General features: G+C 57.3%; 2 protein-coding genes across 2 annotated transcripts; one reads left to right on the top strand and one right to left on the bottom strand.

The window, feature by feature from the left end:
- Positions 1-7,146: 7,146 nt before the first annotated feature.
- Positions 7,147-9,729, top strand: CD248 (CD248 molecule; the record flags this gene model as incomplete). Its single annotated transcript, XM_081062382.1, has 1 exon — positions 7,147-9,729. The coding sequence occupies one exon, from the start codon at positions 7,147-7,149 to the stop codon at positions 9,454-9,456; it is 2,310 nt and encodes a 769-aa protein (XP_080918508.1). The 3' UTR covers positions 9,457-9,729.
- Positions 9,730-19,252: 9,523 nt separating this feature from the next.
- On the bottom strand, positions 19,253-24,209 carry TMEM151A (transmembrane protein 151A). The gene is made up of 2 exons (XM_081063042.1): positions 23,953-24,209; positions 19,253-21,708 (listed from the first exon to the last, which is right to left on the bottom strand). The coding sequence occupies exons 1-2, from the start codon at positions 24,025-24,027 to the stop codon at positions 20,377-20,379; spliced, it is 1,407 nt and encodes a 468-aa protein (XP_080919168.1). The 5' UTR covers positions 24,028-24,209; the 3' UTR covers positions 19,253-20,376.
- Positions 24,210-25,917: the final 1,708 nt, after the last annotated feature.

Consider the following 25,917-nt stretch of genomic DNA (forward strand, 5'->3'; position numbering starts at 1 on the left):
CGGAAGCGCCTGGGGAGGATCTGGGGATTGGGGGTGGGGGGGGTGGGGGCACTGGCCCAGGGGCTGGGGCTTTGGGGGCCTGGATGGGCTTCAGACCACAGGGTCTTGGTTCCAGAGCAAGCCTCTAGTCTGGGAGGGGAGCCTTCCTGGGAGAAGGCTCCTTCTGGGGAAGCAGACAGCCTGAAGGGGTGTCTGCTGGGCCTGGCTCCTGGGAGGGGCTCAGGACACAGAGCAGAGCCCCAGGATGAGACAATTGGCCCCTCCTGCCCAGGACCTCGGCCCCTGACCCCACGCCTTCCTAGTCTTGCAGCTGGGTGTCTTTGGCAGGGCTTAGGCCAAGGGTGGGGGCAGGGGTGGGGTGACCTTCACAGCCATCTTGGCCCCTTGGGCCCTCAGGCAGGCAGCCTGAGTGAATACCAGAGGCCCTGAAGGCTGGACCTGCCTGGCCCATAGGGTTACAGACCTTTGCTGCCCTGCCAAGTGAGGCTTCTGCCAGAAAGCTGAGGACACAGGGCTGTCCTAGCACCAGGGATGTTTTCCTGTTGAGATGGAGCCTTCTGCTCCTGCCACCCCCTGAGCCTCCTGCCTCTCAGGCCGGGCTAATGCACAGAGGACCCAGTTTCTCCTCCAGGGTGACAGGAAAAAAGGATGGGGCTCGGGGCAGAACGGGGGCACAGGAAGTGCCTTTCTTGGAACTCTGTACCAAAATAGCCTGTTCTGTCCTACTCTGGGTCTCAGTGTCCCATGAGGGAGGTATGTGTCACCAAGGAGACCTTCCCCAAGGAGGGGCCTGAGCTGACCTTAGTCTGGCTTTTGCCTGCCATCCTCCCACCCCCCACCCCCACCAGCCCCCACCATCTCCGCCTCAGGCTCTGCTCCACTTTGAAGTCCTAACATAAATATCATGTCTGCTTGGGTTCCCCTTCCCGGCCAGTCACAGCCCCCAGACCTGGCTCCCACCCCAGCCAGCCCCGGGGATGTGTGCTGGAGGAGTGGGGGGGGGCTGGACCACCCAGGGAAGGTGGTGAGCCAGAGACCCTGGGACAGGATCAGGGAGACAGAGTGGGCAAGACACCAGAAACAGAGAGGGGAGACAGGCAAGTAGGCGGAGAACAGAGAGACAGACCCCAACAAGGCGACAATCCTGGGGACAGGAGAGGAGAGAGACCCAGAGACAGACAAGAGAAGTAGAGACGCCTGATACAGAGGGAGGGAAGAAGAGACTCTGCTGTAAGACAAGAGATCCCTGGGACAGAGAGGGGGCAGGGAAAAGAGGGAACTGGACAGAAGGAGGGGGGAAAGTTCCAGGGCTGCAGGTGGAGACTGAGTAAGGGGCAGACTAAGATGGGGGTAATAGTAGGAAGGACGCAGTGGAAAGATAAATGTCCCTGGCAGGTGACCAACCATCCTCCTTTGCCTAGGGCTGAGGGGCTTCCTGCGACATGGGACTTACAGTGCTTAGACCAAGAAAGTCCTCAGCAAACTAAGCCGAGTTGGTCACCCTAGGTGGCAGGCCTCCGCCAGATACCAGTATACTGAGAGGGAGGGCTGCGCCCTTCTAGATCTGATGGGAGCTCCAGGACTTCCCTCCTTATGCGCAGATGTGGCCAGATGTTCAGGTCAGGCATCTGCCAGGAGAGAGACTGGGGCCCCAGCTGGGCCCAGGTTGGACAATCTGAGGGCAGCCATATGCTTCTCTCTGCACAGCTGTGGGCACAGGTGTGGGCCCATGAGGACACATACACGTCACCCAGCTGTGCACACCACAGCAATGCAGGGCCTCTGCAAACACGCACACACATGGTCATGCATGGACACTGGGTACACCCATGAACACACACAGTCTCCCTCCATGGCAAAGATAACACTTCACCCCATCAGAATCCTTTACTCCCAGGGGCCAAGTGTGGACAACACCCCTTCTTCCTGGGCCCCACCTTTCCCAAGCCTGTCTCTCCCACCCTATCCAGTCTTTACACCACCCCCTTCCCACAGGGCTCACCCATCCAGAAGCACACAGGGTGGGGCCCCAGCATGTGGGGAGGGGGAGGAGACCAAAATTGCTCCCTTCCCTCCCAGACTCGCTTCCCTCCCCACTCCTGCCATGGGACCTCTCCTACCTCCTCTCCTGCGGCTCCCACCCAAGACCAGGCGCCTTCCGCCCACCCACCCATAGACCCTTCCCTCTGACAGCCCAAAGGCTGGAGTGGTTTGGGAAGAATTTAGAAACGAAGGGAGGTGGGGGGATGGAGACAAAAGAAAAAGGAAGAAAGGAGGTGATTTGTACACAAAGCTATCTGCTGGCTCAGCAGCAGGGGCGCCAGGCTCTAGGATGCCTGGGGGGGCGCCCCCTAATCACACTCGACCCCCCCATCCTGGCTGGTCCACTGGGCCCTCTGCCGCTGCCTTCACCCCCACCCCCACGGGCCCACGCACTGCATCCAAAACCACCATCTGGCTTGTCCCAGTAGCTGGAAGACAAGGCTCCTTCTGGGGAAGCGGACTTCCGTTTTTATGCCCCTCCTGAGGTGAGCTCTCCCCAGAGCAGGGAACCCCAGACTGCTGACCCCTTTTGTGAGCTGTGCCTGGCGTCCTGAGCTGTCCCACTCCAGCCAGGGAGACATACTGGCCTCCAGCCCCAGTAAAGAAAACAGGTTATGTGGTAAGCATCACACATAATCCCTGCCAGTGGAAGCCCAAGCTGTCCGACCTCCTGGGCTGCACCCATACAGATCCATAGAATTACATTCTGAGCATGCCATCCATCACAGGGATGGCTAGTTATGAATGAGCACTTCTGCCTGAACCCCAGGACCCAACCACGCATCTAAACATCTCATCCACACACCCATCCACTTAGCCATCTATCCATCCGTCCATTCCTCATTCTTTTACTTTAACTACCCTTCCGTCCGTCCACCCATCCACCTATCGATCCACCCATTCTCCTACTGAACCACCCTTCTATCCATCCACGCATCCATCCACAATCCACCTACCCATCCTCCAAGCATGTATTGTATCAATTAGCATCTCCTTTGTGTTATGGGGGAACCAAAATGAGTCAGGCTGAACAGGACCAGCAGGAACGAACACAACAATCTCTCTTCACCCTCTCACCCGCCAGATCCTCTGTCTCCCACTAGGGCAGGAAGTTCTTAGGCTGCCTCACCTCCACCTCTCCCAACCTGGATGAGGGCAGGTGAGTGTTAGGCCTCTACGCAAACTGGGCACTCAGCTATTTCTCCAAGTCTCATTTTCTACCTACCAAACCCTTAGCCTTCTTAGGGTTAGGTATGCCCCACTCCTCCTCACACTGCCCACCCCCCAGGCTTCCCTCCACTTGAAAGTAGTCCCAGCCAGACCATCTGGAATGTGGCCTTTGACCCTCCTCCTCTTGCTTCCCTTGCCTGCCCCCCAACCCCTCACCCCCACGGAGGCTGGAGTCCCGACCTCTGCTCTGACACGCCCACTAGCCAGAAGGCCTGCAGCCTCCCCTCAGACGCCCCAGCCCCAGCACTGGCCATTGCCTTAATCATGACTGGGCCCGCCACACCCTTGGACCAGGCTCTGGCCTGCCCCAAAGGAGACTCCAGAGGCTGCCTCCCCCAGCCTGGCCCGCCCTGCTGCCTGGCTCTCCCGCCAGCTCACTCCTTTCTCCCAGACAATTGCAACAACCTTCTAACTGGTCCTCGGCCTCCCCTCCACCCACCACACACCAGCCACAGGGATCTCCCGCCATGCCTCTTCCCCAGAGCCCCTACAATAGAGGCAAGCCTTTTAGCCAGCTTCTCTACTCCTGACTGACCCTCTAGATGTCCCTCACTCCAGGCCCAGTAGAGTCCTTCGTATTCTCTATATGCGTCTTGAATCACCCACCTAGGTCCCTTGGTCCAGGCCGTGCCTTCTTCCTATCTCGCCTTCCTCACATCCTCGTTCCTTGATGTCATGCCCAACTCTCAGATTGTGCTCAAATGAGTCTTCAGGGCACTGCAGCAAAAAGAGACCTGAAATAAGAGGCAAGAGGCCTTAGTCCCAGCCCTGTTACTGACTTGCTCAGAGACTCCCTGCAAGGCCTCGGTTTCCCCACCTGCAAAAAGGCTTGCTGATTTCCAGAGATCTCTCAGTTCTAGGACGGTCTGACTTCTGGGGAAGTCTGGGCGAGTGTGGAGAACAAGTGGGCTTTGGCTCCAAGCAGAATACCAGTTTCCCCCACATCATCCTGAGGCAAGTTCTTCACTTACCGTGTTTCCCTGAAAATAAGACCGGGTCTTATATTAATTTTTGCTCCAAAAGATGCATTAGGGCTTATGTTCAGGGGATGTCCTCCTGAAAAATCATGGTGGGGCTTATTTTCCAGTTAAGTCTTATTTTCGAGGAACACGGTAGCTGAGTCTCATTCATTTGCCAACCTCCTGTTAGCAGCATCTATGGGCCAGGAGCTTTCCAGGCTCGGGGGTACAACAGGGAACAAGACGATGACCCTGTCTCGTGGCACTCACAGTCTCTTAGGGCAGGAGTTCTTCTCTGAGGGTAATACAGTTCCGGGACGTGACAATTAACAATGTCTGGAGACAGTTGTTCCAACTGGAGGGATGCTACTGGCATCGAAGTAGAAGATGGGGTGCTGCTAAACATCTTACAAAGCACAGCACAGTCCCTATAAGAAATAATTACCTGGCTTTGCATCTCAATAATGCCAAGGTTCAGAAACCCTGGCTATTGGAGAATTCGAGCCAACAAGTAAATATATACCGTGTCAGATAGTGGTAAGTGCAAAGGAAAAATATGCAACAAGACTAGGGGGCCAGGGAGCCCCAAGGGTGGGGAGGGAGGGAGTCAGGGACTCTGAGCGGGAGCTGAGACCTGAAGAAAGTGAAGGGGCAGAGAGCATTCAGATGTTACCAGAATGTGTGTTCTGTGGGGGGGGGGGGGTGGATAGCCACGGCAAAGGTGCCGAGGTAGACCTGAGCCTGGTAAGTTTTAGGAAAAGCCAGGAGGCCAGAGTGGCTGGAGAGGAGGGATGACAGGGAAGGAGTGGGATGAGAAGTTTGGGGGCAGATCACGTAGGCCTGGAGGCCATGGTGAAGACTGTGGCCTTTCCTCTGAATGAGATAGGGGCCTTCAGGCTTCTGGGCAGGGGAGTAACTGGATCTGACTTAGCTTCTAAAAGGATCCTTCTGGCAGAATGGGGAGGACACAAGAGAGAGCAGAGGACAAGCTATTGCAAGAGTCTAGATGGAAGATGATAGTGGTGGGGGCCAAAGACGGGTGGCAAAGAAGGTAGTGAGAAGCAATCAGATTCTGGATCTGTTTTGAAGGTGAAACTGACAGAATCTGCTGCGAGATTGGATGTGGGGTGTGGGATCATCCTTGAGAAGGATGATCTCAAGGCCTTGGGCCTGAGCCAAGACAAGGCTGAACTGCCCATATTGCCTTTCCCCTCGTGAGAAGGGGGATCGTTTTATGTGCTTCACAGATGTCGACCTTGACAGAACCACCTCCCAGGTATAGAGCAAGCACTTCAAAAGCCCTCGTTCTCAGGGGAACTGGCTGTGTCTGCAGTGCTAGCCCTGGTAGGGTAAGGTGGTTAGCAAAGCAGCCCTGGGCCCCACCCCCACCCAGATCTGCTCAGAAGACTAAGGAACACTTGCCTCCTGCTTTGCAGCTGACAAAGCACATTTGTGAACACTGAGTGTTGTGATGCACTAGCCCTGCTGCGGGGAAGGGCCCTGACACATTACCCCCGTTTTGTAGATAAGAAAAATGGAGAGCCAGAGAGGGTCAGTGAGTTCCCTGCAGGCACACAGCAAATCAATGGCATTGTGGGAAGCTGGACCAGAGCAATGCACTGAGGGGCAGGACCTCTCCTCCACATCCCCACTCCCAGCTTAAACTTCTGCCAAGAGTGCAGTGGGCGTGCACGGGTTAATCTGACAACTGGCTCCCCAGGGACCATCCTGGATGATAGGCTCAGTGCACATGCCTCCAGAGGCCTCCAAGAAGAGGACCCTGGCCAGGCCCTACGCAGCAGGCCCTGAGGGCAGGGAGGGCTCCACACATGTGACTCCTGTATCACACACACGTGTGTGTCATTGTGTGCCCTATGCCCATACATGGCCTCTCACCAGTTCCCTAACAGCCAGCCCTGCTTATCCTAAGTGCAGTCCAGCCCCTGCCCAGCTCCCTCCCCCTGTACCCTGCCCTCCTGCAGCAGGAGCCCAGAGAAGCATTTCCTGTTTGGGGGCCAACTCCTCCCCCTCTAAGCCCAGGTTCCCAGGGCCCCCGGCTGAGCAGAGGTGGAGGGAGGGCAGCCCTGAACAGCTGGAGCGAGAAGCTTAGGGAGTGGGTGGGTGGGGGTAGGTAGAGTCAAAAGCTTAGTACATAAATGAGGGGTTGAGGATATCGGTTCCTGAGAGATCAAGGTGGCTCCCGTTCAGGGCCTGCACACGAACTGGAGGGACTCCACGTGTTAGGGCATGTAGAATGCCACGCTACTTTGTATGTGCACTAAGGGGGGGCAGCATGTCAGAGCATGTGAATGTGTGGAAAGGGGGTTGAGGCCCACGTGGGTCTACAGTGAGAGGAAGGGCTTAGCATGTCAGAGCACATGCACATGTAGGACCAAGGGGCAGATGGTCGAGTGTTCTTGTGTGGGGAGAGGAGCATACCCACTCGTGTGATGTGAAGGGTGTGAGTCAGAGCATGTTTCCACACGTATGACAAGCGGTTGGGCTGTGAGACTGTTCACAAGTGTGATGAGATTGGTGTGTCCAGATTTGGGTCACTTTCCGTCTGTGGGAAGTGATCTCACCCCTCTGCCAAGAGCTCCAGGCTGCGCTGGAGTTTTCTGAGGGTCGTCCAGCCTCTTCAGGCAGGCAGTCCCCTCTCCTCGACTCCCAGCCCGTTCGTTCGCGCGCCTCCTCCCCTCCCCCGCCCCCCAACCCCCAGTCCCCCCGCCCGATTGCTTCCTGCTCCGGCGGCCCCGGGGGAGCAGGAGCAGGGAGCTGGCAGCCGCCCCATCCCACTCCTTACAAGGCCTGAGTCCGGCGGGGCCCGCCCCCGGCCCGCCCACCAGAGGGCCCAGTCCCTCCCCCTGTCAAGAGCGGTCGCGGGCCGGGCCCGGGCCAGTCGGGGGGCGTCGCGATGCTGCTGCGCCTGGTACTGGCCTGGGCGGCCATGGTGCCCACGCTGGGCCAGGCCCCCTGGGCCGCCGAGCCCCGCGCTGCCTGTGGTCCGGGCAGCTGCTACGCCCTCTTCCCGCGGCGCCGGACTTTCCTGGAGGCCTGGCGGGCCTGCCGCGAATTGGGGGGCGACCTGGCTACCCCACGGACCCCCGAGGAGGCCCAGCGCGTGGACAGCCTGGTGGGTGCCGGCCCGGCCAGCCAGCTGCTGTGGATCGGCCTGCAGCGGCCGGCCCGGCAATGCCAGCCACAGCGACCACTGCGCGGCTTCACGTGGACCACGGGAGACCAGGACACGGCCTTCACCAACTGGGCCCAGCCGGCCACTGGCGGGCCCTGCCCGGCCCAGCGCTGCGCAGCCCTTGAGGCGAATGGTGAGCATCGCTGGCTCGAGGGCTCGTGCACACTGGCTGTCGATGGCTACCTGTGCCAGTTTGGCTTTGAGGGCTCCTGCCCAGCGTTGCCGGAGGAGGTGGGCCAGGCCGGCCCAGCTGTCTACACAACGCCCTTCCACCTGGTCTCCACCGAGTTTGAGTGGCTGCCCTTCGGCTCTGTGGCTGCTGTGCCATGCCAGGCTGGCAGAGAAGCCTCTCTGCTGTGCGTGAAGCAGCCTGAGGGTGGTGTGCGCTGGTCACGGGCCGGGCCCTTGTGCCCAGGTACTGGCTGCGGTCCCGACAACGGGGGCTGTGAACATGAGTGTGTGGAAGAGGTGGATGGCCATGTGTCCTGTCGCTGCACTGAAGGCTTCCGGCTGGCAGTGGACGGGCGCAGCTGTGAGGACCCCTGTGCCCAGGCCCCATGTGAGCAGCAGTGCGAGCCTGGTGGGCCACAGGGTTATAGCTGCCACTGTCGCCTGGGCTTCCGGCCAGCCGAAGAAGAGCCTCACCGCTGTGTGGACACCGATGAGTGCCAGATCGCCGGCGTGTGCCAGCAGATGTGTGTCAACTATGTCGGTGGCTTTGAATGCTACTGCAGTGAGGGCCACGAGCTTGAGGCTGATGGCATCAGCTGCAGCCCTGCTGGGGCTATGGGTGCTCGGGCTTCCCAGGACCTTGGGGATGAGCTGCTGGATGACAGGGAGGATGAAGAGGCCTGGGAGGACTTCAATGGTGGCTGGACAGAGATGCCTGGGATCCCATGGATGGAGGCCACACAGCCGCCTGACTTTGGCCTGGCCTATAGACCGAGCTTCCCAGAGGACGGAGAGCCTCAGATGCCCTACCTGGACCCTACCTGGCCACCCCCACTCAGTGCTCCCCGGGTCCCCTACCACTCCTCAGTGCTCTCTGTCACCCGACCCGTGGTGGTTTCTGCCACACGCCCCACACTGCCTTCTGCCCGCCAGCCTCCTATTATTTCTGCCACACGCCCACCTCTGGCCCCTGCCCCTCAGCTCCCCAGGATCCCTGCTGTACACCCAGCTTTGCCCCCTGACCACCAATTCCCCATGATCTCAGCCAATTATCCAGATCTGCCCTCTGTCCACCAACCCCCCATTATCTCTGCCACTCACCCAGCACAGTCCCCTGCCCACCGGCCCCCAATTATCTCAGCCAAATACCCTGAACTGTCCCTTGTCCACCAGACCCCCATGTTTCCAGACACCCAGGTCTCTGATACCCAGACCACCAATAATTTGCCTCCAACCCCAGCTAACCATACCCCTCTGGTCACCACTTCCAGTGCCCATCACCCCCTTGGGACCCCAGATGTCCCAGTCCTCAAAGCCCAGGACACCCACCTTCCCATTACTTCCACTATCCAGCCCTCTTTGACCACTACTTCCAGGTCCCCTGTGCGCCCTGCGCATCAAGTCCCTGTGCCTGTTGCCACCCAGCCCCCAGGCCTCCACAATCCCCTGCCCCCTCAGAGCCCCACTAACCAGACCACTCCCACCAGCCCTACACATATCTATTCCAAAGCCCCACAGATGCCAAGGGAAAATGCCTCTGATTCTAAGCTGGCCCCATGGCTGCCTTCAGTGGCCCCCACAGCAGCCCCAACAGCCCTGGGGGAGGCCAGTCCTGCCGGGAGAAGCCGGAGGGATGACCGGTGGCTGCTGGTGGCACTGCTAGTGCCAACATGTGTCTTCTTGGTGGTCCTGCTTGCACTGGGCATCGTGTACTGTACCCGCTGTGGCCCACACGCACCCAACAAGCGCATCACAGACTGCTATCGCTGGGTCACCCATGCCGGGAACAAGGACCCAACAGAACCTATGCCCCACCGGGGCAGCCTCACAGGGGTGCAGACCTGCAGAACCAGCGTGTGATGGGGCACAGCCCCCCTCTGTGGGGGTGGGGGAAAGAGGCGTGCATTGGACACATGGTCCAGGCTGCACCAATGACCCATGGGGGCTGCCCAGATGGACAGAGAGCTTCCCGCTCCCCCAGGCGCAGCCAGGCTCCTCTCTCAGTCGACCACTAGACTTGACTTGTGGAAACTCTGCTCCCTGGCCTGGCACTCATGACAGAGGAGATGCTGAGGCCCCCAGGACCTCAGGGGGTGGGTGCTGGGGTCTCCTCTAATAAACAGGGTGCCAACCTCACCCGAAGCTCCTGATCCCCACTGGTGCCTGAGGGGAGGGCCTGGGAGGACTCAGAAAAAAGGAGGGGACCTTCCTTCATCTTATCTGGGCCCCCGAGGAAATAAGGTAAGACCCCTTAGAGGGTATGCTTCAGAGATTCTCAGGGAAACAGGAGCCCAGAGAGGGCAAAGCCTTGCCTAAAGTCACACAAAAGCCAGGAGTGGGATATTTGGCATGGAGAGAATTCCATAATTGTTCTTCATACCAAAACTCCAGGAAGGTGGGGCTGAATCTGGGGGAGGGTTCTGGAATGAGGGCTTCCGCTGAACTGGAGCCAAACTGGGTTTTAGGGGTCAAAGGTAGCTCTGGGCCTAGTGATTCTGGGGAATCAAGATGGTCTAGTGGGTGAGCTTCTCCTAACTTTCTTCTGGTACTTCCCTTGCCATCCCTGCTGGCTGCCCAGAAGTTGGTGGCTGGGACTCAGGGTCACTCAAGGATGCTGCCAGCCCTCTGGGTTGTAGGTGCTCCTGAGGCACTCCTCCCTGCTCTAAAGAGGAGGTGGAAGTCAGAGCTTAGCCGGCTGGGCTGGAGAGAGTACTAACCCAGGAGAGACTGTCCTCATCCAGCTCCCTGGGCAGCCTCCTGAGCAAAGCCTTCCTTCCCATCTTGGGCCACACTTTGCCCTTCTCAGAAAGAACCAGGAGACCCCAGCTTGAGTGAGAGTTCAGGCTGCTCAAGGCTAAAGTGCCCCATGAACAGGAGGAGGGGATGGTCAAAGATCACGGCCTGGGAGAACCCAGCAACCTCCAGCATCCTGGGCTCACTGACTTGGGGACCGGGAGAGGCAGGACCTGGAGGCGGGGAGGCGCCTGTTCCCACCACCTCTGTAATTTTTCAGTTGCAGCCTCTCAGGGGCCTCTAATTAAGACGAAGCAGAACCACCACGACCACCCGGGCAGGCAAGGAGGGGTGGCCCAGAGCCCCTTTCCCTATACCTCCGTCTGATCCCAGGGACTGGGCCGTGGCTGGAAGGCCGGGCTGGGTCCCAAGGGACTAGGAGACTAGGGGCCAGAAGCTGGGGATGAACCTGGGGGGTGGGGGGCGGAGGGAACGCTGTGCGCCGCCCCATCCCGGCTCCCGCTCTCACGTCCCCCTAACTCAAACCAGACGCCCCGCTAGATTCTGCCCAAGCTTTTAACCTCGGAGACGCCGCCAGAGAGATTCGCTAGATGGAAAAGGGGGTCGTGGGGTGGCCCAGAGACCTGGGTCTAAGAAGGAGGTGCGGGCGCAGCCTGGTGGGTGATAAAGCCTGCCGGGATAGGAAGGACTGGAGTTCCCCTCCTGTGACCCTGGGCCGAGGATCCAGAGAGCCCCAAGGGCAGGAAGGAGTTAAATGCACAGCAATCAGAGGGAGGAGATGGGAGTGGGGAAGGGGGCCCAGAGCCGGCTCTTTGTCATCCTGTAATGAGCACCAGATGCGGAGCTGCGTGCGGGCCTACACAGACAGCCTCCCAAGGCAAAACCCCCGCCTGCGCTGAGCCAGGGCTCCGCCCAAGCCCAGAGCTGTATCTCAGGCTCCGCCCACTAACTCTCAGGCCCCGCCTTATCCACGCAGGACCCCAGCGTGCATCAAGACACTCGCACTATCTGCCTGGTCCCTTGGAACTACGAGCCACGCCCACTCACTGCTGTCAAGCGTCCCCTCGGGAGCTCTCCAGAGGCCCCGCCCACTAAAGCCTTAAGTCTCTCCCCCTGCCAACTCAGAGATTCTCGCAGCATTGCCCTGCCCTTCTGTTCTATCAGCTCCACCCCGGCCAAGGCAGTACCGATGACCCCGCCCATCAGGGACAGAAGCCCCGCCTCCTCAGCCCAGCTCTCTCAGTCTAGGGGAGTTATTAGTTCCCGCTTCCAGGAGGTATGAACTTCGCCCAGAGTTTACCCATTCTCCTCACGCAGCCCCGCCTAACAGAACTAAAGCTCCGCCCCTTCCCACAGCCAAGGACTCGGTCCCCAAACGCCGGGAAACCAGCGGAGATATTAACGCTGTCCACAGGAGATGCAAACCCCGCCCTCCGGGCGTTTACGCGTTCCTCTCTCGAGCCTCTGCAGGACTTGCTTCCCGCCACAAGCCCCGCCCCTTGCCTGGAGACCCAAATCGCAGGGGCGGAGCCCCAGACCCGCCTCACAAGGGGACGAGCTCTGCCCACATACTGTTAATACACTTTCCCTTCACACTGAGGTAATGGCCCACCCACACAGAGTCCCTCGGGCCCGCCCACTAAGAATGCCCACAACAGGCTCCTGAAGGTCCCTTAAGTCCCGCCCACTCAGAGAATGTAACCCAACCTCTTCTCCTAGGCTCCGCCTCCTGATTATGTATAGCCCCGCCTATCTTTAGGCCCTACCTTATCGGAACTCAAACTCCGCCTTCTCCGGGCGTGGGACTCTCGAAGTCACTCGTCTCCTGGTTATGCCCAGACTAGTAGGTGGGAACCCCTCGTCTCTGACCAGGACTCTCCTGAACCCAGGCCGGGCGACTTCTCTCCTTCGCCAACCAAGGTTTCTGTCCGCCTGCATTGCAGATTCTTTGGAGAGAACGCCGACACGGTATCGAGAGCTCAGCGGACCGCGTCGATGAACGGGCCTTTGGCGCCACCTGCCCTCCGCACCGCAGCTTGCAGCCAACGGGAGTCAGTCTGGCCCCTCTCCCAAAGCCCTCTGGGGCTCAATAAATAGTTGCTTAATTAATAAAATGTGTATGTTACTCAAATATCTACCAACTCTCCACCCCCCGCCCCCGGCAAAACAGCAGATCTGGTTGCAGGTGCCCTCCGTTATATTTGGAAACCCAAGGGCTTCACACAGGACCTTAAGCCACTCTGAGCTGAGATGGCGCCTGTCAGCCTTTATAGAGGCTGGTGTGAACTTTCCCACGAATCCTGTTTCCCAAGGGGCGAAAACTCAGGCACTCACCGAAGGCCCAGAATTGTTAGGGCTGGGTCCTTCCCTCCCCCAACTAGCACTTCAAAGTGTAGACACCTTCCCTAGGGGTGTGTGTTTAGTGGGAGAGAGTGGGTCTGGGCTCAGAGGCCCTCTTGTGGGAGCTGAGAGTCACTGTTTTCGCAGGGGATTTGATCTCAGGGCAGATCTCTATATCTTCATTTGGAAATGTTCGCCAGCTCACTCCCACACTAGACTGGGCTCCAGGAGGCCAGGGCACTGGAGTTCAGCTCTAGGGGCTCAACAAAATGTTTTGCAAACATTACTGGGACAGACCTAAGATTGAGGGGGGCAGAACTAAACTAACACTGAGCTCAATTAAGTGCTAGCACCCACCCAGCTGGGCACCCTTCATTCCCTGCATTAAACACTGGGTGGAGCCACCTCCTGACAAACTCAAGCCTGGGGAGTGGGATGCTTTCCAGCTGAGACTCCAACTCAGGTGCCTTGACTGCTATGAATAGGAGTGGGGTTTGGTGCCAAATAATAATGAAAATAATAGTGAATGCTTGCAGCACTTATCATACGCCTAGTCCTATCCTCAGGGCTTTATATGTCTTAACCCATTTAGATTCATAACAACTCCCATGAAGTAAGTGCTATTCTTATCACGATTTACAGATGCAAAAGCTGAAGACACTGGCCTGAGAGCCTTACGTGAAGCTACTTGTCCTATTTGACCAAGTTAGTAAATGAAGGTTTGAACCCAGGTAGATTCTGTGGTCTTCACCCCTAGAGCAGGGCCAGTTCATAATGATAGCCATGTCTCTGATCAGAAAACACCCACTGTTAAACAAAAACCTTTGAGGCTGAAAGCTCTTCTGAAAGAAAGGGTTTATTGAGCCACATGCTAGCCAGGAAAGGACCAGGTCCTGGGACGTGCGTCTGACCCAGCAGCAGCTGGGGCAGGTGGGGAAGACATGTCAGCAGTCCGGGGTTGACAGGGCTCTTTTATACAATGACTTTGGAGAAGAAAAATCTAAGTTGTTTTGAAAGAATTTACATTGGCTGTAGGTGGGCGGGGAGGGAGAAGGTGAAGTGCGGCCAGTTCTGGGATAGATACAGTCTTTAAGGAAGAAGTGTTTGATGCTTCTGGATTGGTTGTGCATGACAGTCTGGAACGTTCGTGCATAAGTGGTGCTGTCTGGTGGTCAGCTCTTCTCTCCAGATGAGAGCTGAAAGAGCCATCTGGAAGTTGATTCAAAGATTCAACGTACATTCAGAAATGTGAGCAGTCTGTTACTGGCTTTGGCTTGGAGCTCTGTTAACTGATCAGCTCTCTTGTCTCTCTCTCCCATTCTCCAGCTTGCTGTCATTTAATTTAGGACAGCTCGTGATTGTTCTCTTGTCACCACCTTCCAGGGAACTCTCTTTTAGGGGTGAGTCTGCAAGATGGGGACTCCCAGGCTGATGATGCTGTGATTAGGTGGGGTGGTGGTGTAAACCCTTCCCTACCGAGGGAGAGTCAGTCGTGGTTTTGGTGGATGATGCCGGTGAACGGTGAATGAGGCAGGTAAGTGTGACTTCATGGGATGCAGAAAAGAGGCCCAGACCAGGTGCAGTCTTAGGGCATTGGCAGTGGCCATGCTCTGTGTGATTCTGGTGAATGCAGGGATTTCTCCCCAGAAGGCCAACTAGCAGTGGCTAAGAGCAGGCACCCTGCCCCAGACAGCCTTGCTTTGACTGCAGTTCCACTGCTTGAAGGCTGGGAGTCCTTGGGCAGGTTCCCTAATCACACGATGTTTGCCTCCACATTTGAAAAATGGGCGTACTATGTACCCATTATAGCCACAGTAACCTGTTGGGGAGAAGAAAGGACTCTCGGTGAGGAAAGTCAAGGTTTCCTGCTGGTAGCCAATGAGGAACTTCAGGGCAGCTGCATGAACCTGCGACAAGCAGAGCTGTCCGCTTAGCTGGCACCAGGCAGCCCTGAAGACAGACTCCAGAAACTGACATGGGAGAGCTGAATGGGCGGAAACTGATGTCCCAAACCCACCAAGTGCCTGCGGCAGATGTTCCCAAACATCATCAGTTCACCACATCCTAAATGTCTCAGTGATTTTTTTCATGCCCCCCCTTGGCCAAAAAAAAAAAAATCTAACAGTTTCATTTAATAGTTAGGATCAAACAACACAAGAAGTACTTATGTTTTAATACTCAATAGTCATTTGAAAAAGTAATATGCATACATTGAAAGATACAAAAATATTTTTATTCTTAACCACAATCACTAGTTAATGGGGTGGATGTTGGTCACTGCACAACTTCTCAAAACTTGGAATCACATTGGACATGGCCACCTTCATTTCCTGTTTGACTTTCCCTGTGGTACTTGTTTTTTTATCATGGCAGCTGCCAAAAACCCAGTTTTGCAAAGATACTTATGTCACTGAAAGGAATGTGTGCAATCCAATGTTGAAATTGTGAAGGGCCTTGAGCTCGAAGTTTGCCCGTTGTCTGACAGATGTCCAGTAGCTCCGTTTCTCTCCAGGGTTTATCATATTTCATAGCATCCATGTGAGCTTGCTGCAGTGTGTGGGGGAAGGGTCAAGGGAAGGGTCTCGTTGGACACCAGGACCCTGACAGAGGACATAGGAAGACTGGGAAGGAGGTGCAGGATTGCTGATGCCTCTAACCCTTCCCCTCCGCGCTTGCTCTACTCCATTGCCAGGTGTGTCCCATGGTAGCTGATGACAGCTTGGAAACTGAAATCAAAACAAGCCTGTGGATGCTGTGCAACATTAGATTAAGAAGATGATGGCACATCCAGAATGAGTGACAGAAGCCTGTGAAATACATGGAAACCTAGATTTGGGGGGTGGACTACCAGGTAGCAGAAAGTAAGTATTTATGTCTGGCACACCGTTGTCTTGGGGATGTTTACGGGAAGCAAGGTTTTATTGTTCTAACACAGATACCTGGCAGAAGCTTTTTCCAAAGGGCTCGCTCCAGCCTGGACCTAGCACACAAGGAAGAGACAGACTTTCCTTGGAATAATAGAGAGGAAGGAATCTCCAGACTTCAGGAAAAAGGAATGGTAAAATCAGTCTATCCCACCTGTTAGTTGCCTAACCCACAGACTGTTTCTCCAGGTCCCAGGGATTCTGCACTCTTGGTGGTCATTGAAAATAGGTTGATCAATGAAGCCCCAAAGGACTGGTTAGAATGAGTGCTCCACCGGGAAATTTCAGGATACTAATCGCCCCACTTCAAAGCCCTTAACCTTAACCACGTCTGCCAAGTCCCTTTTTCCATGTAAGGTAACATGCTCGTAGGCTATGGGGATTAGATGTGGTCATCATTCTGCCAACCACACTTAGGCACCAGGCAAACAGTTCTAGGTTGGTGTGAGATCCCACTTGCCACAGAGAGCAGGTCCTGCAGTGAGTGGAGCACCCAGTGGACAGAAGATAAAATCTACTTTTTATTGTTGGCTTGTTTATCAGTGAGAGAAACTGCCAGGAAAGTTGCCAGCCACTTTATGTGTCAGTCCAAACAGCTGGGACAGCTGCCATTGCTACTGATTATCATACAGCCATCATTCCTGGTCAGGTGGCCATGTGTCTGAAGGGGGACTGCGTGCTGCCACCGCTGTCACAGCCCCTGAAACGAGGGGCTGGGTCAGGAGGGATTTCCAGCTTTTGCCTTCATCCAGGAACCATTAGACCCTGGTGCTGAATTTGTGTCTAGCCACCCCTCCCCCCAGAGCCATCCCTCTCTTGGGGGCCCTTAAGGTTCTTTCCTGCCATCTGATCTCAATTCAGGTTCATCCCCAGCCATCTGGGTCTATTTAATCACTTTCAATCCTAAAAGGAAAATAGATCTGAAATGCCCTCCTCCGAGGGACACCAGCCCACAAGGGTCCTTTGATGGCAAGCAAAATGAAAAGGAATCTTCAGTAGGATGTTGGGCGTTGTGAGGTGAATGGGGGCTGAAAGTCAGACCTGGAGACAAGCAGAAGCCGGGGTAGGTTGGGAGGCTGGAGCAGCGTGGTCAGGCCACCGCTGGATGCTTGTTCCAGCCATTCTTAGAATCTTTGAGCCTTGGCGGGGGCCTCAGTTCTCCTATATGTGACCTCTCATCTGTCAGGAGGCAAGGCTGGGCACCTGCAGCATGGTGGGCTCAGGGCTCCAAGAGAGCACTGGTGGGAGTGGCAAGGCCTCTTGAAGCCCAGCTTCAGAAGTTGCACAGCCCCACTTCCACCATATTCTGTTGGTCAAAGCAAGTCTCAAAGCCAGTGGGAAAATAGATTCGACCCCTTGAGAGGAGGAGCTACAAAGGATTTGTGGTCTTATTTAATCTACTACAAGCCAGAGGGCCCCAATACATGACCTGAGCAGGTCTTTCTGCGCCAAGTAGGCCCACATCTGACACATCACCACCTTTCTCCCTCCAAGCAGCATTATAACAGGTTGGCATTCATTTTGCAGACCACTCTGTAGCTGTCAAGCAGTTAGAAACAGCATTTGGTTCAGTGGTGGCGGATTGCATTTTTGAAGATGGCTCCTATCCCACAGGCTAATCTTACCAAGTGATGTTGACGAGCTTCCATCGAGAAGTGGGTTCTTATGCTCTTTCTCCTTGAAACTGGGTGGAACTTTGTAATAACCTTGACCAATAGAAAGGGGCAGATGTGATGCATGTGACTTCCAAGGCTAAGTCATAAAGGGCGATACAGGCTCCACCCTGTTGGTACACTTGGCCTTGAAACCGAGCCCCCATTTTATGAGGAAGCCTAAGCCATGTGGAGAGGCCCCGTTTGGGTGTTTCAGCCAGTAGCCCTTAGCCATCAGCCAGCATCAACTGTCAGACATGTGAGTGAACCAGCCTTTGGATGATTTCATCCCTGGCTTTTGAGACTTCCAGCAGAGGCCCTAGATATCCTGGAGCAGACATAAGGCATCCCCGTTTGCTCTGTATGAATTCTTGACCCACAGAAACCAGGAGATACAATAATGATTATTGATGTTTTAAGCCAACTAAGTTTTGGGGTACATTGTTGTGCTCTGCTATCAGCACTTGGCCACAAGTCTCAAGGTCATCTCCTGATCCAAAAGAGCTGCCAGAGTTCCAGCTATCACACCTGCATTCCAGGCTGAATGCAGGATGAAGCAAGAGGACAGAATCAGCCTTTGTTTTTTTTATTTCAAGGAGCATTCTTAGAAATCCCTTGTAACGCCTTAGGCTTGTATCTCATAACCTAAAATTAAGTCACAGCCACACTATATGGGCAAGGGAGGCTGGAAATGCTGTCCTTTAGCTGGGCTCATTGCCATGTGAAGTAAAACAGAGGTTCTGTTATTGAGGAGGAGAGGAGAATGGATAATGGCCAGCAGGCAGTTGGTGGCTGTGGTGTTAGAGCAGGATGATGGGAGAGGGAAATTTCCCCATGGGAGGAGCTGGAGCCAGCACATCGGCCCCCCTGCCCATGCAGCCTCCTTGAATGCTTGGGCACCGTAGTTTCCCATGTAAATTTCTTCTGAACAAAGAATTGACTTTGTTCTCAAAGAAGTGAAGCAGTGGGCGGGTGCACAGGGAAAGCTCTGGTCTCTGACTCCACCCTCCGCAGGTGGCCAGCAGACAGCAGGGCTTTTGCCTCAAATCCTAACATGCAGCCCTGACCTTATCACTTACCCGCTCAACCACCAGTTTGCCCCAGTTTAAAGACCAATTCTGGGGCTTGGTATTGAAGGCCTCAGCCAACTATTCCAGGGCTCTTTGCTTCTACCTCCTGGCTTCATGCCTTGCACCCACGCCTTTGTGCAGGCAGCTCCCACTGCCTAGAACACCCTGTGCCCTGTCTCTGCCCAGGAGAAACCCCCCCCCCATTCTCAGCACCCTTCTAGGGCCACCACTAGACCTTATGCTGCCTTTGCACAAGTTAGAAAAGGGTGCTCTATATCCACGCCGGGGCTTAAGGAGTGGCCCACAGACTGGATCCCACCCACACCTGCCGCTCAGCCTGGTGCTGTTGCACAGTGAACACCCTGCACAGCCGTACATGTGAAGAGGCCATGTCCAGGGAGCTCCCTAGCTCCATCAGTGCGTGAGGCCCTTCCTTTGCCCTTGTTCTCTGTCTTCGGATCCCAAGCCCTGATTCAGGGCTGGCTGTTTGTTTCCCACTTTGTATCCTCCAATCTGCTCAGTGCCCACTCCCCCAGATCGCTACCACCAATTGCCACTCAGGGAACTGGACTCGTGCCACAGACCATAGCTCTTTCTCCCCACTTTGGGGGCCAGTCACCCTTAGTTCTCAGCATGCCCAGCCACAGATTGGAGACCCTCACTGGGCTGGAAGAGGGACCACTTGGATAGTGCCTTAGAAGTGACCCAGATACCCGTTGATTGGAGTCAGCTGCTCAGAGCAATTCAAACCTAAGTCTCAGAGGACCCCGCCTGGGCAGGGAGGTTCCCTCTCAGTTTACCCTGCTCCTGGGGCTCTAGAGACAAACCCTACATCCCCTTCCAGAACCCAGGTTGGCCCATTGTGCTGGTAGTGGTGGCTTTGGACCCGCCACTCAGGAATTCACATCAGAAGACCTTCCATTTTATACCTTTTATTTTATCTGCGTCTTCTCTGCCTCCTCCCTCCCCCACCAGCCCCTGAGAGGGGGTAGAAGCCCCAGTTGGAAGGGAAGGGATTACTCTTTCTTCCTGGGGGAGGGATGGTGTCCCCTGAGCCAGGCCCTACTGATGGGGGAAAAAGGGGCCTGCATGGCAGAGCAAGGGCATCGTCCAAGAGGCTGTGTCAGGCTGAGGCCCCTCGGATGCCCTGTGGCCCTGGGCCCCATGAGTCATCAGGAAGGTGAAGAGCAGAGAAGTCTGAGGGAACAAGGAGGCCAAAGCCCAGAGTGTGTGTGCGTGGCTGACAGAGGCGGATGTGGACTCTGGGGGGCAGGAGTGGACACCAGGGGTTATGGGATCGAGGTGGGGCCTTGAGAAGGAGCCCCTAGTTATAGGGGGAGCTGGATGCGAGGGAAGGGAAGAGTACACCAAGGAAACAGTGAGGGGGGGGGTATGGGGAAAGGCTGTGCTCCAAGAACCAAGAGGGGACACACTGCAGGGTCCGATTAGGGACTGGACCCAAGCAGAGGCCAGAAGGTAGGCAGGGGTCCTGTCAGGGGAGGAGGATGGGGACTTTGGGTGGGTGGTGGGGCCAAGGCCCTGGTGCTGCCATAGCCAGCTCTTCAGCTTCATGGAGGCCAGCCCAGCTGGGCATGGCCCCAATCCACCAGTTTGTGCTTCCAGGTTGCTCGAGGGCCCCCAATGTGGCCTCAACCATGCAGGGAAGACCCACAGGAGGCCCTCTGTGGCAGGCAACAGATATCCCCGGACTCCTCCCATCTCAGGCTTTCTGGAAACTTCCACCCCTGCCCAGCCTGAGAGGCCCTCATGCCAGATCATTTGCCATCGCAGGGGGTGGAACATGGTGGAGGTGGGTGAGAGCCACACTGGGATGGTTCACAAACTCAACTTCAGTGGTGTCTACTCACCCCCAAAATGACCCCGAGTCACTGCATTTTAGTCTATTTAAGGACTCCACCCTTACACCCTCCCCTTGTGTGCTGGTCTGTGTTCCCCCTTGGTTTGGCCAACATTTACTCGAGCCTTGGAGCCCTTGGTGGAATGGTGGGGAGGGGGCCATTCTAGGGGGCCACGTGGGTCTCAGAGGGCACCTTGCCCATCGCCCTGGCAGCCGCTGTCCCCGTGGACAATGAGCACCGGGAAATAAAGGGCCTCCTCATAGGATGGCGGGCTTTCCAGGGGCTCCGTGTCCTCTCCACGGCGCCCCAGGGGCCCCCCACTCAGGCTTCGGAAGACCCCCGGTGTGGCCCGGCCCCCAGCTCCCAGCGAGAGGCGGCTGCGACTGAAAGGCAGGCGGGGTCCACTGGGCCGGGGAGGGGGCAGCGAATTGCTGCTGACCGAGCGGCGACAGCGCTGGCAGCCACGGAGGTAGGCGCCCGAGCTGGCGCCCATGACCACAGCCTCCGAGTAGCTGGGCACCAGCTGCCGGTTGGAGCAGATGTGCCACTCCAGCTCTGTGAAGTCCACCGTGGCCACACGGGAGAGCGGGGGCCCGCTGGGCACGGCCCCGGGTGGGGGCGAGCTGGCGCCAAACAGCTTCTCCACCTGGTAGTGCACGTGGGCTGTGCCGTAGGCCGCCACCACTCGCAGGGGCCAGGACAGCGTGGCCGCTGACACCAGCCAGAAGACCCAGGCCCGGGCGTACCAGGGCGGGCTGCGGGGGTCAGCGAAGACCATGAGCGACTCGCGGAAGTCTACGTCCTTCAGGTGCATTCCCTCGCGGGCCTCCAGGTAGTCGTCCAGGCCCTCGTTGGCGCTGAAGAAGCGGGCCCTCTGGGTGAGGTACGAGGCCTCGGCCTCGGCGCTCCCGAAGCTGAAGCACTTGGTGAAACGCAGCCGCGTGGCGGCGTGATCAGCCAGGCCCACGAGCTCCTTGGAGACATCGCGGACACCGTGGGCTGAGTAGTCAAACTCGGCCCGAGCCGTGCGACTGTCAGCCCTCTCGTGGTAGACCTGCGTGGTGGTGTAGGCGTCCCCGTTCCGATAGCGGGTGACCTGGCGGGTGCGGCGCACATAGTGGTAGCTGGTAGCCTTCCACCAGACACACGGAGGCGCCTCCTGCAGCCGGCGTATCAGAGCAAGCACGGTGTTGGCGTCGGTGCGCGGCGCCTGGCAGGACCGCACGTGACAGTGCCAGCACTCAGCCAGGTACAGGAGGTAGAGGAGGGACACAAAGGCCAGTGGGATGTACAGGTAGCCATCGGAGCAGGGGCTGGCTGGGTAGGTGGGCGGCGGGCCCCCAGCCCCACGCGCCAGAGCTGCCTCGGGCCCCAGGACCAGCCGTGGCACGGTGGCCAGGCGACACCAGGCCACCACGGCACCGCAGGCGTGGATGAGCAGTGTGAGGAGCAGGCACTTCCAGTGCGACTCGCGGCACAGGGAGCTTCCCAGGGACTGTTTCAGGGGCCGCTGCTGCAGGGCAGGCAGAGAGGGAGGCGAGGTCAGGACGAGCGGTCAGCTGTGTCTGCCACTCTGCTTAAGCCCAGGGACGGTCGTGCTACGCTCCGCACTCTGCAGAGCAGGAACCTGAGGCTCTGAGGGGTTGGATAACTAGCTCCAGGCCTCACCCTTCTAGCTAACTCACAGTAGAGCTGCAGGATTCAAACGTGGGCCTGTCTGCCCCGAGCCTGTCCTCACTGTGCTGTCATCCTTCAGTCAAGGGCACGGAGGACAAAACAGACCCATCTCTGACAAGAGAAGGAAGGACCCCCTGAGCGGCCATTGAGAAAGCTGAGTTCTGGCCCCAGCTCTGCCCCTAACTTGTTGTGTGGTCTTGGTCATACCCATGACCTCTCTGGGCCTCAATTTCTGGACCTGGTGGTGTGGGAGGCCAGGGTGGCAGGGGTCCTACGGGTAAAGAGCATGGGCTTTGGAGGCCAACTGCTCAGGACCCAGTGCTGGCTCCACCACTTACTGTAGGACTTGGGCAGGTCCCTCATCCTCTCTGGACCTCAATTTCCTCATCTGTAAACTGGGGTTGTTGAGAGGATTCATGGAGATCATACATGTGAAGATCTCAGCATGGGGTCTGGCCATCGGAATAGATATTATTACTGTTTGACTCTGAGACTCCCTCTTGTCCCTTGGTTCCACTAGGGACAGCAGGAGACTTGGGAGAGGTTTTTAAGGAAGTGAGAAAGAGGAAGAGCTGGGAACGGGGGAGGTGTGAGTCTGGGGGGAGCAGATGGAGTGCCGGCCTCCACTCCCCATCTGTGCTGAGGGAGGGGGCGGGACACAGCTGTTGGGTAGCAGGGGCCACTGCCTGGTCCAGGGGATTTGGCCCACCCTCCCTGGCAGAGCTTCCAGCCTGGCCTCCACCTCACCCCCAGGTCCCTAGGGAGAGAGAAGGGGGGAGGGGGGGCGAGACGGAGGGCAGGAGTAGGGAGAGGAGGGTTAAAAAAAGGAAAACGGAGAGGTGGTCTGGTGGAAACGGCAAAAGTAGGATACATGAGCCACATCTCACCCCAGCCTCAATGGGCCTTAAGAGACCCAACAGGAAAGGAACCACCCCCATCCCAGCCCAGAATAGCCTGTCCTGCCGCTAACCACCCACCACAGGTACATACCACCACCCTGCCCTGCAGGGCCACTCAGATGCACACACCCACTCAACCACAGCCCCCACCCACCACAGACGCACGTGCTCCCTGTTTATCCCACACATATCAGACCCTCACCTGTGCTCAGTACAGCCCTCCATCCCCCTCCCGTAACATGGTGCACCAGCGGGCATGCACACACACACACCCACCACAGGACACAACATACAGGTACACGTTACACACTCACTGACACCCAGGGACACGCCAGACTCTCCATCTGACCACAGTGCACAGCCTCCACCCCACCCCTACGGCAATTCACTGACACCCACACCCCACAGACTCTACAGGAGAGACCCACCCACGACAGGACCCACTCACACAGGACCGCTTCACCCAAGCCAAGGGACCATTCAGACCCTCACCTGACTTCAGGGCCCATATTTCCCACTTAAGGTGTGGGGAGCACACACCAGTACTCACACACCCACAACCACACTACATTCACGCTAACACATACACACAGACCCACTCACCACCTATCACCTCCAACACCCCACGCTGGGCCCCACACCCCCGCAGCTCCTCTTCCTAGCTATGGCTGAGGAGGGGCCATCCTTGCGGGTCCCAGCCAGCAGAATGGGCTCTGGGGCCTCAGTGCGAGGAGAGGGAGTAGGGGTACCTGAGACCTCTTCCCTTCCTCTCCCCCCCCACTCCCCCGCAAGTCCCTGATACGGCTGCTGCATTGCAGGCGCTGCCCGAGCACCTCGTGAACGGCCAGGCCGGGCTGGGGGCTTGACCCCAGGCCCAGGGGGGTGAGGGGCAGCGCTGCAGAATGAGGACGCGAGGGGCCAGGCGCTGACGTCACAGGAGGGCGAGGTTGGAGGAGGGGGCGCCGGGGGCGGGAGTTGCCCCCCACATCGCTTCCCAGCTGCCCCACGCGTGCCCCTAGGCCCCGGGACCACTCGCAGGACGCAGGCTACCCCAATGACGTCATTGACCGCAGGGGCTACAAGCCTTCCCTCCTCAGCCCGGGTCAGGGAATTCGCCCTTCCCTCGTCCCCCGTCCCCTCTCCAGCGCAGGCTCTGGGCCCCCACCACTCAGCGCCGGTACCTCTTCGCGCAGCGGCTCGCCGTCCGTGATGAGCGCGGGCACCTCCCCAACGTCGCCACCGCCTCCCTCGGGCATGGTGTCCTGGCTGCTTGGGAGGCCCGGGCCCAAGATCCGGGCATGATAGGTGGGAGCGCGGAGGTCTGTGGCGCGGCCCCGAAGGGCGTCCGCTCAGCTCGGCGGCCGCGGAAGGAGTGCGCCGAGCTCACCCGAGCGCGCCGGCGGCGGCGGCCGCGGCGTTGGCAGCCACGGTGCCCGGCGCCCCGCCCTCCACTGACCCCGCCCCCGCGGCACCGGCGGCTCCGCCGGCAGCGCCTGGCACTGCGGGCGCTGCCCCCGCCCCCAAGAAGCCCAAGCTGGGTTGCCTGGGTTCCCTTCCTGCCGCGCTTGCGCTTGCGACCTTGGGCGAGTCCTTGCTCTTTGGGGCCTGAGTTACCCCGCTGTAAAGTGAGGAGAGGGGAAACCCATGGGGTCCCATCTCTGAGAGGCAGGCCCAGGCCTAAGCCCACCCTGACCCCACCCCAGAAGCCTCATTGGTAGGAAAGGAGGCAGTTACAGTCGAGAAAGGTGTGATGAGCCTCATTAGCTGGACAGAGACTCTGGGCTCCACTTAGAGCCGGCAGGCTGGGGGCCACGAGACCCTGGGCCCTGGTCTGTGTGACCTGGGGCTGGCACTCTCCAACCACAACCTCAGTTTTCCCTCCTGAGCAATGGGGATGGATAGGTGTTGGATTCAACGCAGAAGCAGTCATCATATGGTACAGGGGAGTGGGATCTGTCCTGCATGGGAGGACCCCTTTCCAGGTACCCGTGGCCTCAGCGCTGCTCCATGGCCCTTAGGGGCCTCAGACCTTCACACCTGCCCTTGGGTCTGGGCCTAGCCCCCAAGCTAGACAATCAGTGAGTGGGACATAGAGAGCTGAAATGCTGATTGGTTTTGTTCTGTGACTTTTTTTCCCAAAGGGCAACTCAAAGGCCATTTGGTTCAACAACCCTACCCATTTAAAGATGAGGTACCTGAAATGGTAGAGAGAGGAAAGGACTGACCCAGGGTTTTGCCCATTATTTATTTATTGGCACAGATGTTTATTAGGTGTCTTCTATATGCAAGTCCTGTGCTTAGCACTGTGAAGACAAGGGTAGGAGTGGAGAATGACACTGTCCTCATGGAATTTACATCCAGGGCAAACTGGTACACTCAGAGGGAGCCTAGAATTTGGCTTTCCGCCTCCACCCCAAGCAAGGTTAGGCGTCTGCTTCCTTTGTCTCTCTGAGAGGCACAAGTCGAACTGACTCTTAAAGGATAGTTAGGCCTTAGACAAGTGGATAGGAAGGGGAAGGGCATCCCAGATGGAGGGGAATTCTTGGCAAAGGCACTGCGATTGGACTGTGTGGGTTGGGTTTGGAGAGCAGGAAGGTCACCTGTAATTGAACACTGGGTAGCTGACTAGAGGCACGTCACAGAGAACCTGATTTTGCTCTCTAGAAAGTGGTGGCTGACGGTATATAAGAAGATTGGCCCCTGAAGACTGTCTCTGGAGAGGGTGGAAGTGGTCAGAAACTGGGTGGAGAGAAAGGAGCCCGCGGGATCACGAGTGAGGCTTAGGGGTCTGACTTTGAGATGACCGCAGGACCAGCAATGACTCCGGCGTTTCAACTGCAACTTCAGGAGGCGGATCAGCACACCTCTACCCCCAAATCGTCTGGACCACGGGGGAGTTGGTGGGACAGGCCTGGTCAGGGACCTGTCCCAAGTATACCATCCAATCTCTGGGACTTCAAATATTCTGGACCTCAGTTTTCTAACATGTGTAATGGGTGTTTGTGTGGATCGAGAGCCCAGGACTTTCCAGCAGCAGCGCCCCGGGGTCTGAAGGATGATGACAGCAGTGGAGGTAGACCATTTCAGCACCGGACGACGGACAGCACCCGCGCGGAAAGGAGGGGTGGGAGGCGGGAGGAGGAGTC

Source organism: Rhinolophus hipposideros (genome assembly GCF_964194185.1).
Source record: "Rhinolophus hipposideros genome assembly, chromosome: 10".
Classification (NCBI taxonomy): domain Eukaryota; kingdom Metazoa; phylum Chordata; class Mammalia; order Chiroptera; family Rhinolophidae; genus Rhinolophus; species Rhinolophus hipposideros.